Source organism: Pelophylax lessonae (genome assembly GCF_965119305.1).
Source record: "Pelophylax lessonae genome assembly, chromosome: 3".
NCBI lineage: Eukaryota > Metazoa > Chordata > Amphibia > Anura > Ranidae > Pelophylax > Pelophylax lessonae.
Window position 1 is genome coordinate 492,673,745 of NC_138770.1, and position 12,061 is coordinate 492,685,805.

The window sequence follows — 12,061 nt, forward strand, 5'->3', positions numbered from 1 at the left end:
GATCCAAGTTGAGTAACTCCACCTTTGGTGGTCTCAAATTACTGTGGGCACTTACACACTCTTTATTGCATTAAGGTTTTCCTCCTTGTGTACACCAGGGTAGGGGGTCATCCTCATTGGTCCTCAGATCCGTGGATCTCTGCCTTCTGATGACTGGGTTCACAAACATAGTTACGTGCTTCAATCTGGGCTGGACTCCAAATAACCCTTCACTTGTGGTAGGGGGCGCTTGGTAACAACATTTGGCTCTCCACCTGATCTAGCCTCTGCCCGTCAGGTGTTTACCAAGTGCTGGTCCTGACGTTACTGATATAAGGGCTTGCCATGATAGGCTATCTGGACGGACTCCTCTTCGGAGCAGAGCCTCATTCTCCACTGCTGGACAACGTCATGCTCACCATGTGCACTCTACGGGATCGGTTGGGATCTACACTTTTAGAAGTCTGCTCTGACCCTGACCAGACGCCTAGAAGTCCTGGGTCTGTTTCTAGACTTGGTGGGGGCCAAGGTTATTCTCCTACTGGACATCTTCAGAAACTCTGGACTGCAGTTTGGTGGCTACTTTTGCAAAGGTGATTTTCTCTGCGGTTTTGAAAGCAGGTCTTGGTCCTCATGGTGTCCCCCTTCAGGGCAGTTCCATATGCGCACTTATTTACGAGGGTTCTGCAAATGGAAATCTTATCCAATTAGGACAAATCTTCTATGTCCTTGGGCAAATAGGTCCTTGTGGGGCGATTGGTCAGGGCCTCCCTCCTCTGGTGGCTTTGATCTCTATCTTTTCTGACTGCAAAGTTGTTTCTCCCTCTCCATGGATGGTGGACATGATGATGCTATCCTGTTTGGCCTGGTTGGGTTCTACGTCCATGGTCAGCCCAGGGTTGTTAAACATCGAAGGTGTCTCGGCTACCTTTCAATGCCCTGGAGCTATGTTCGGCACTGGACCTATGTCAATCACCAAGGCGGGAAAAGGAACTCAGCAGCGAAGTTGGCGGCCTCGCACATTGGTTGGAGTCCCTTTCGATGAGGATCTTATGGTGTTCTGTCTCAACAAGATGGTGCTGTGATTAGTGGAGAGTATGAGGAATCCCGTGGCAGCTGTGATGGATGCTCTGCAGGCACTGTGGAGCCATTCTCCTCTCTTACCTCTTATCTTTCTATCAAGCTCCTCCCTATTCTGCTGCGCAGGACAGAGGCCAAATGGATCCCAGTCATTCTGAAGATTACTGCTTGGCCTCATCGACCCTGGTATGCCAAAATGGTGTGAGTGCTTGCGGATGTCATGTGGTGGCTTCCTCTGTGAGAAGATCTTCTGTCCCAAGAAACGGTCATCCACCTTATTTTACCATTGCTGGCTTGATGACCTGGCTCTTAAAGCCAGATTCTGAGAGACAGGAGTTGTCGGGCTTTATTATTTCCATCAGCTCAAGAAGGAGGCCCAAAAAAACATTTCCTTTCTGAAGATTTCCCATCATACTTGGAAGGCTTATTTTTCACGATGCAAAGTTGCGGATTCTCATCTGTGCTCCTTCTTGGTGTCTGAGATTTTTGCCTTTCCTCAATGTAACATTTATCAAAAGCTTGCCTTGAGTACCTTTTTTTTTTTTGAAAATTATGTTTATTAAGTTTTATAGCAACATACAAAACAGAGCCATTTGGGCATACCCCGGCTCAAAAAATAAAACAACAAAAAAAGAACATAGAGAGCAGAACAAACAATGGGGGGGGGGACCCCCCCCCACTAACCCCCCAACAGTGGCTGCAGCTCAAAAATAGTCAAGAGTATCACAGGTATGTACCGAGTCCTCTAAGCATTTGAGTACCTTTTTTAAGGGCCAAGTTTTCTGCGTTTGTGATTTTTCCTTTAATACCCTCTGGCCACACACTTCTTGCTTTTGTACCTTTTATTTAGGGGTTCAACATGCAGTTCCTCCAGTGCAATCTCCATTGCTGCCGTGGGACCTGAACCTTGTTCTTTTGGCTCTTCAGAAGCCTCTCTGTGAGAGGATTAGGTATCTTCTCTCTTCTCTTGATCTCTTTCTCTCCCAGAATGTCATCTTTTTGGTTGCTGTCACTTCACACGCTGCGTGTCAGAGCTGGCAGTTTTGTCCTGCTTGTGTTTTGGTTTTCCTCGGGTCAAGGGGGTTCTCCGTCCATGTCCCTCCTTAATCAGAAGGTGGTTTCCAATTTGCACCTGAAAGAGGATATTTCCTTCCTTCCTTGTCCTTCGTGTCCATGTCCTTTACATCCCATGGAGGTTGCGCTGCACCCCTTGGATGTGATTCGGGAGGTTTGTGTGTACTTGTTTGCAAAGGCCTCACTCCGAAGGTTGGGTTCTCCTTTGTGCTTATGATCGCCTATGTAAGGCTTAGTGGCTTCCAAAGCTATTTGTTCTTTGCTGATCAGGAAAACTGTTGTCCAGGCTTTTGCCATTGAGGGTCGGTCTCCTTCCTTCCCTGTTGTGGCACATTCCACCAGGGCAATTAGTGTCTTTTGGGCTTTCTGACCTTGGGGGATCTGTGTCTCCAGTTTGCAAAGCGGCTACCTGGTTGTCTGTGCGCACCATTCCAAGCTTTACAAATCTTGCATCTTCAGTTATGTGTTTAGGCTAAATGGTTTTGCAGGCGGCTGTTTTGAGTTCTCTTGTCCCTCTTCTGGGGATTTTCAGGTTCTTTCTCTGGTTACCCCTCGCTCAGTAAGGCACTGCTTTTCGGACATCCCTGCGGCCAAGAATAAGGAAATGCTGTGTCCTTCAATAAACATAGGAGAGAACTGGATTTTTTTTTTTTTTTTTTACTCCCTGTAAAACTACTTTCTCTGAGTTTATTATAGAACACTGCACCCACCCATCTAATATGGTTTTTAGCTTGTACTGTTTTGTAACAATTTGAGCTGCCTATAGCAGAGAGGGGATTGAATACTCGTTAGGACTGCCTGTAGGCGGTGCTGTTTTTTTTTTTTTTTTTTTTTTTTACTGCCTAGTGTCCTACTCATTAAGGTGACACTATATCTCTACGGTCGAGATTAAAGAAGAGTTGTCCTTCAATGAACTCAGTGAAAGGGTCAAATTCTGGCCTTCAATCGGTACTCGACCAATATTTGGCCTTATATACTCTTAAGGGCTATTAGAGCACCCTGTGCTTCTTTGGAATCTCTTAAAAAGGATAAAGGGTCTACCTATGGTGGTATCAACCTATTAATCTGAATGCCTGTCCTTCCTTTGTGTCCTGCTCCAACACACGGCAAATACATTTCTCTTCATTTCTGTGCATGGTCCGAGCTGTTGGGGTCTATCAGAAAGCCATGACCTCTATTTTAATAACAGGCTCTCTGTTTGTATTGCCAACAGGGTCTCATAAAGGACACCATGCTTCTATTCTCACCATTAATAGCTGGATAGGAGCACTCATTGCTAGATCCTATGCGCTCAAAGAAAGGTAACTTCTGCACCTATCCGTGCTCACTCCACCAGATGGTTCAAAGTTTCCTGGGCTTTCCGACATCAATCATCTGTTGCCTAGCCTTGTAGAGCTGCCACCTGGTAGTAGGTTCATGCCTTCTGAGTTTTACCAGGTAGATCTCCAGGCCTCTAAGGAGGCAGCCTTCAGATGAGTTTTTTTTCCACACCACTGATGCATTGTTTGGGAACATCCCAGGGTCTATGAATATCCAGGCTGTGTCCTGTACTGTAGGATTAGGATACTAGGAATTTTGATGCCTGTAAATTCTTGGATTACTGTACAGGACACTTCACCATTCCTCTGTTCCTGTTTTACTCTGCTTTGTTTGCTAAAAAGCTGAGAACATATGGAGCATGGCGAGGTTTTGGGGGTATGTCTGGGGAGCATGCACAGCAAAGTTTTTGCGATCAAACTGGGGGTGTCGTTATAATTTGACACCCCCTGCGTATCGCATATGGCAGTGTGAACTGCCAGATGTGCGGATGCGATGCGGGATCACGCTGCATATTCGCAGCGTTCCCGCATCACACAAGTGTGAACCGGCACTTAATCAGTAGCTGCATTCCAAAACATGAACAATTATTTTATCTGAAGCACCGTATGTACCGTTAGGCCAGTGAATTTTTTTTACCTTTCTCCAATAAAATGAGAATCTTGTGGGTGCATGCTGAACTAATTTTCATTAGCATGTTTACATTTTGGCAAAAGCTTTAATCCCCAAATTTATGTAGGTGTTTATGATAAAGATATGTTACTTATGATCAGTAATTGTGGTACCCATTTACCTACATTTACAGACCAACACTAATATTGGGACCAGAGTGGTCCCTTAAGCTGTCCATAGATGGATCAAAATTTGTCCTGTTCAGCAGGGACCGGCCGAATTTTGATCCATGTATGAGCACTGTGGTTACTGTATATAGAAGTCAGTCTATCAATTGACTTTTGTACAATCATTCTGCTGGAGAAATTCTGCTTGATCAGCACTACAGGCTATGGATTACAGCACTGATCAGTGTACTGCAAGGGCAGCGAAGCCTATTTGCTGCCAGAATACAATGACATTGTGGGAGTATTCCCCGATCCACTTTGAATATGTGGATGGGGGAACTGGGTCAGCTTTTTTTGTTCAACCTACTGGTTGAATGAAAAAAACTGACCCATCTATTGGCACTTTTCCACTGCAAGTACCGGCTCGGCTCCACTCAGCCCTGCTTGGCTCGGTTTGGTTTTCCACTGCATGGTACCGCATGGTACGGTGTTGGAACGGTTCGGTACGGTTTGGTACGGTTTGCTTTTCCACTAAAGTAGCAAGTGGGTGGGATAACAACGATTCTCTGACCAATCAGTGGCTAGTAGTGACAAACAGTCAAGGCTGCATGCAAAGGATTGTGGGATATGGTATCGGTACGGCCCTCTTGGAACCACATCTGAGGTTGTACTGTTTAAGCGAGCCATGCTGTTCGGTTCCATGCAGTGGAAAAGCGCCGCCGTACCGTACCGAACCGTTCCAACACCGTACCATGCAGTGGAAAAGCGCAAAAGCGAGCCGAACTGTTCGGTTCCATACAGTGGAAAAGCGCCATATGTGCAGCTTTAGGAACGCAAATTATTAGTAACTCTCCCATATACCAAAACTTCCAACCCATGTTTATTCTGATTGTACCTTTTCCCATGCAACCATTCTTGTGTATTAACTATAACTGTGTGCTTCAGAGTACGGGTTTTGTAAGCTTAACTTATTAGAACTAGGATTTTGGGTTGGGCTAAAGAAACCAGCTTTCCCTAATTGTCCTTTTACTGGGAGAACATCATAACAAACTTTCTCTGTGTTTAGCATAGTACTGAGAGGCTATTTGCAGTATTTAACTACATAAACTGTATTGCTTACTTGTTAAAACAGATCTCCACCCAAAGGAGAAAGCGCTGCTTGTCTGCCTCCTCTCCATTGCCACATTTGGCATCCTTGGGGGGGGGGGGGGGGCTCAGAGCAGGTACCCGGTTTGACAGGTATCCTGTACCATTTTCTGCGGAGTTTGCCACGTCGGACTCAGCTGGAAGTTCGGCCCTCACAGCAGCTGGCCCATTGAGAAAGCGCAGTGCATCTCGCACATGTGGAGTAGGAAACCGTCTGTGAAGCTGCAAGGCTGGGGGGCTGGAGCTCAGCTTTAAGCCATGGTGGGCTGAGTTAGGTTGCAGGAGCATAATACAGTATATGTTAGTACCCCAAGGCAGGTGGGGAGCACCCAAAGCAATAGGTTATTAAAACAAAATTAGGTACTGTTGTGAGAGATATGTCCCTTTTACCTAGTACCTAGAAAATGTAAGAAGCTAGAAGAGGAGTTCAGGATTACACTTAGGCCCCTTTCACAGTGACGGAATGATTGGGGTCCGCCTGTCAGTTTTTCAGGCGGACCCAATCCGACTAACCATAGCTCTCCTACTGACACCCAACGGCATCCGATCCGATCCTGTCCGTCAAAAAATGATGGATCGAATGACAGTCGGATGGAAAAGGACAGGCACCCCATAGAGAACAGTGGGCTTTGTCCGTGTCCACACTGCCTGGCTGAGCGGACACAGACCTGTCATCCACCTGCCCAGTGGGGATCAGCAGTGAGATCCCCTGCTGAGCAGGCAGATCCGCTTGACAGAATCTGCCCTGTCAAAAAGGGGCCTTACAACTGACTTATTATTTTTGGGTAGGCTTGCTTTTTTTGTATATTATTTTATTTTAGTTTCTTGTGTCAAACTTTAATTTTTTAAAAAAAATGTTATCTAAATACTGCCATCTTTCTTTTACACAGGTGTTGATGGATATGTTTCACCAAGATGAGGAAGACATGAGCGTATTGTGCCTAGCTGATGAAGAGCCATCCACTTTAGGGGAACAAACATATTATGACCTTGTGAAGTCTTTTATGGCTGAAGTTAGACAATATATAAGGGAACTGAACCTCATCATTAAAGTATTTCGAGAACCTTTTGCCTCCAACACAAAACTGTTTTCAGCTCATGTGAGTTTTTCATCTCACTCTCTACCTAATATATTGCATTACTCTTACATTTTTCAATAGTTATGTGCTTTTTTGCTATCATTTATAAATGGGGATAATAAACTCTGCCAGGGTTCGATTCTGGGTGAGTGTCACTAAATGTGCTCAAAATGTGGAATTCCTAACTTCTTTCCAAACCCTGTTGAAGTCTATGGAGGGGGAGGCGAGTCTTGATATTCAGTTAGTTGCTTCTGTGGGGCTAATATGCAAACTATTGTCAAACAAAAGACACAGGAAGTTGAGCATTGTCATGGCGAACATTTACTAAAACCAAATTAAAAAAAAAAGAAGAAAAAAAACCCAAACCGAGGGAGTTTTTTTTTATATTGCTGGATCAAGGATAACATTACAATTAGGGATGCACCGAAATGAAAATTTGGGGCCGAAACCGAAACCGAAAATGCAGGATGCCCTTGGCCGAAAACCGAAACCGAAACCGAAAATGACTTTTTCCCCCAAAAAAATTTGAAATGGATAGAACAGGGACATAAACCAAAAACAGGCAGCGACGTACACCTACACCTGTCGCTGCCACCCTGTCACAGTATATGTACTGTGATGGGTTGGCAAGAGGTTAATTTAATTACCAATGGTATTTGTATTATGAGGCATGAGGGGTTAATGTATTGTCACTGCTGGTCACTCATCTATTAGTGACTGACCAGTGGCAGGTAATTAACCCCTTTGTGCTGCATTAGTGCAACCAGTGTTAATTAACACTGACACTGGTTGCACTAATGCAGCACAAAAGGGGTTAATTAACTGCCACTGGTCAGTCACTAATAGATGAGTGACCAGCAGTGACAATACATTAACCCCTCATGCCTCATAATACTAATCGCATTGGTAAGCTGCCTCAGCTCCCCTCCCCCCTCCCCCACTGCCTCAGCGTCCTCCTCCTCGGGTGTCCTCTCCTGCATTCAAAAGTCCCGCCTCTGGCCGGCGGCACCGCCTCTCAATGATGTCCCTACTACTCTGTGCATTATGAATGGACATACTAGGCGGGGGACGGGGCGAGCGGCCGCTATAGAGAGAACTATTGTGATCCTTCACTGTCAGCTCCTCACGTCTATGTATGAATGAGAACTGAACTGAACTGAGCTGACACCGGGCGGGGGGGCGGGCGGAGCGGCCGCTATTAGCTGTGACTATGTGAGAGCTTCTCTTCCTTGTCAGCGGAGATACGTGCCTGTCAGGGAAATGAAACTCTCACATAGTCACAGCTAATAGCGGCCGCTCCGCCCGCCCCCCCGCCCGGTGTCAGCTCAGTTCAGTTCTCATTCATACATAGACGTGAGGAGCTGACAGTGAAGGATCACAATAGTTCTCTCTATAGCGGCCGCTCTCCCCGCCCCCCGCCTAGTATGTCCATTCATAATGCACAGAGTAGTAGGGACATTATTAAGAGGCGGACGGCCGGCCAGAGGCGGGACTTTTGAAACCTGCCCTGCGCTGCGCTGCGCCCTCCTCCTTCCCCACGGCGGCCATTTTTATTTTCGGCACTGTTAACCCATTATCGGCCGAAATGAGAGAGGCTCATTTTCGGCCGATAATTTCGGTGGCCGAAATTTCGGTGCATCCCTAATTACAATTATACAAATCCTTTAATTTCCTGGTTTGTGGGTTGCAATAAACCTGTACATGCTGTTGATGAATATCATGATTTTTAAAAGCAACCTTAGTAAAAGCAAACTCTGACAGGGCATACTTGACTTTTTTTCTTTCATAAGGAGCTTACATTCAGCAGTAGTTTCACAATCTGATTAATTCCAGTCCAGAAATAAGTGTCACTGTACACAAGATCATTCTCCAAGTGCTTACTTCACCCATGTACAATGCCTAGGGTCTCTCACCAGCAGAGATGGGCTCAGGCGTGTTTGAGTTTGCACGTGCCTGATCCTGCCAGGAAGCCGACACTGCACTCCGCTAATCACAGGCACTGAGGTTTTTCCTTCACGATAATTTTTTGGGAAATTTTCCACTTAATGTTTTGATAAGAATATCACAATGAGAGACCCCCTCACCTCCCCTTTTTTTTTTTTTTTTTTTTTTATTTCTTCTCAATCTTTTCCTTCACAATATTTTTTTTCTTCTTCTTCTCTTCACATCAATTTTGCGAAAATGTTCTCCTTAACCACTTGCCGACCGCCGCACGAACATATACTGCGGCGGTCAGCCCCTCACAGGCAGAGTGACGTATCGGTACGTCACTAGCCTGGGAGGGTCTGGGGAGCGAGCGCGCGCCGGCGTGGTCACGTGCCCCCCCCCCCCCGCGCGTGTGACCGGCGGACCCGATGTCCGCTGGTCACTCAGCGATCGTCAGGGGAGAGGGAGAAAGGCAGGAAGCTTGTGTAAACAAGCTGCCTGTCAGTTCTCCCTGTGTAGAGACACTGATCATACGGTTCTACTATGTAGAACCATTGATCAGTGTAACTACACCTCAAGCCACAGACAATCACAGTTAGAAACACGCCCCTAGGGACACACACAGCCCCTCCCTCTCAAATAAAGTTAACCCCTTCACTGCCAGTGTATTTTTACAGTAAGAGTGCATATATATAGCACTGATTACTGTAGAAATGTCACTGGTAACCCCAAAAGTGTCAAAATTGTCAGTCAAAGGTCCGATCTGTCCGCCGCAATGTCGCAGTACCGCAAAAAAAATCGCAGATCGCCGCCATTACGCGTTAAAAAAAAAAAACAACAAAAATGACAAAAATCTTTCCCTTTGTTAGTAAACGCGATAACTTTTGCGCAAACCAATCAAAATACGCTTTTTGCGATTTTTTTTTTTTTTTTTTACCAAACATATGTAGCATAAAACAAATTGGCCGAAAATGTTAAAAAATTTTGATTTTTACTTTTTTTTGGGGGGAATTTCATATAAAAAAATGTGAAAAATATTGTTATTTTTGCAAAATTGACGCTCTTTTTTTGTTTATAGCGCGTGATCAAAAAATCGCACAGGTGATCAAATACCACCAAAAGAAAGCTCTGTTTGTGGGAAAAAAAGGACGTCAAATTCGTTTAGGTACAGCGTCGCACGACCGCGCAATTGTCCGTTAAAGTCACGCAGTGCCGAATCGCAAAATACCCCCTGGTCTTTTAGCAGCCAAATCTTCCGGGGCTTAAGTGGTTAAAAGGATTGATAACTACACAACGCGGCACCCCCCCCCCTTTTCTTTTCTTCTCACAATCTTTTCCTTCACAATCATTTTTTTTTTTTCTTTTGGATTTTTTGTGGAAATTTTTCAACTTAATGTTTTGATAATAATATCACGAGAGACCCCCTCACCTCCCTTTTTTTTTTTTTTTTTAAAAAGGTTTTCCTTCACGATAATTTTTTGGGAAATTTTCCACTTAATGTTTTGATAATAATATCACAATGAGAGACCCCCTCACCTCCCTTCTTTTTTTCTCCCTTTGGTTTAGGAACTATTAAGGTGCAGTAAAGCTGGTATTGACACAGAGGTATAGAAGTTTCAACCCAGCCTAATTTTACTTGTTATTTGTTGTTTCTTTTTCTGATTTTTTTCCTTTTATGACTTTATGTATTGTTGAAAAAATTTAATAAAAACATAAAAAAAAAAAAAAAAAAAATAATCACAGGCACTGAGACATTTCCAGATCTGTGCAGCTGCTGATCGGGAAATGTCTCATTGCCTGTAATTAGCGGAGTGCAGTGTCGGCTTCCTGGCGGAATCGGCACGTGTGAAATCAAATACGCCTGAGCCCATCTCTACTTGCCAGCATTTCGGGCCCCTCCCTTCTTTCGAGTGCCCCCACAGCAAGCAGCTTGCTATAGGGCAGCAGAGCTGCAACTCTGTGTGTCCATTCAGAGCCGTAGTTCAGCCCCATCCCTTCTCTCTCCTAATTGGCTAACTGAACTTGACAGCAGCGGGAGCCAATGGCGCCACTACTGTGTCTCAGCCAATCAGGAGGGAGAGTCCTAGACTGCCAAGGCACTGGTGCACATCGCTGGATCCATATGGGGTTCAGGTAAGTATTAGGGGGGCTAAGGGGGGCTGCTGCACACAGAAGGTTTTTTATTTTAATGCAAAGAATGCATTAAGATAAAAAATCTTCTGCCTTTAGAACCACTATAATGATGGCACAAGCACAAAGGCAGAGATCAATTATCTTTCCAGAATGGGTCTACATAAATCAACAGTTGGAACCTTTTTCGTTCTTTCTGCTGGTAACAGTACCTTATGATCAGCAGCCTCTGCTTGCATTTGGATAAGCTTATGACTTCCTGTGGGGTTTATATAATTTAAAATGGCTGTAAACCTTGGAGATGAAAAATTAACATCATGATTCAAGAGATAAAGGGAGATGGGGTTACCCTCCAGCACACAGCGTTTTGTTGCCTCAAAACCTGGAATTAACATGGATTGTTTGAGAATTTGCCTAGTTTAATTTATAGAACATGCCCACAACTTTGAAGATGTTTTTTTTTTTTTATTGTGAAGCAAACAACAAATATGACAAAATAACAGAAAAAGTCAATGTGCATAACTGTACACCCCCTCAATACTTTGTAGAGCCACCTTTTGCAGCAATCAAAGCTCCAAGTCGCTTTGGCTAAGTCTCTATGAGCTTGCCACATCTTACCACTGGGATTTTTGCCCATTCCTCCTCGCAAAACTGCTCCAGCTCCTTCAAGTTGGATGGTTTGAACTTGTGAACAGAAATCTTTAAGTCTGACCACAGATTTTCTATTGGATTGAGGTCTGGGCTTTGACTAGGCCATTCCATTTACATGTTTCCCCTTAAACCACTCACGTGTTGGTTTAGCAGTGTGTTTGGGGTTATTGTCCTGCTGGAAGGTGAACCTCCGTCCTAGCCTCAAATCACCCACAGAGTGGTACAGGTTTAGCTCAAGAATATCCCTGTATTTAGCACCATCCATCTTTCCCTCAACTCTGACCAGTTTGCCAGTCCCGGCTGCTGAAAAACATCCCCTCAACATGATGCTGCCACCACCATGTTTCACTGTGGGGATTGTGTTCTTTGGGTGATGTTATGTGTTGGGTTTGTGCCAGACATAGTGTTTTCTTTGATGGCCGAAAAGTTAAATTTTAGTCTCATCAGACCAGAGCACCTTCCTCCATACATTTTCGCATTACAGTGGTTAACCAGCCACTCAGTTTTTTTACCCGAAAGAGAATCGCCGGCTGTGAAAAAAAAAAAGAAATGACACCCGGATCATGGTTGAAGCCTCAAATATGATCCCGATATAACCGCTTCTCTATCTTGATGTGTATATATACTGTGGCTGGTAGGGAAGCGGTTTTAAGAATAAAACCCTATTAATCGTGGGATACGCGTCTCTCTGGGAGGATGTACTAGTATGGCTTTGCTGTGTAATAGAAAAAAACTGGTTAAATGACAACCCATTTTATTTCATTTCTTCATTTTGCAAAAAATTACAACTTCAAAAAACTCACAATTACTCTTACAAAAAACCCTGGGCTGTATGCTTTTCAAAAAGGACATTTTTTTTTCCGTCCTAGCATTTTAGAGCCTTAAGAACTAACATAGGCT

General features: G+C 44.5%; 1 protein-coding gene across 1 annotated transcript in view; it reads left to right on the top strand.

Moving 5' to 3' along the window:
- SOS1 (SOS Ras/Rac guanine nucleotide exchange factor 1) overlaps nt 1-12,061 on the top strand; it is a 628,878-nt gene that overhangs the window by 144,128 nt on the left and 472,689 nt on the right. Inside the window, exon 5 of the mRNA XM_082249445.1 lies at nt 6,266-6,475. Coding sequence (XP_082105571.1) covers nt 6,266-6,475 — 210 coding nt within the window. The remainder of the gene's footprint in view (nt 1-6,265; nt 6,476-12,061) is intronic.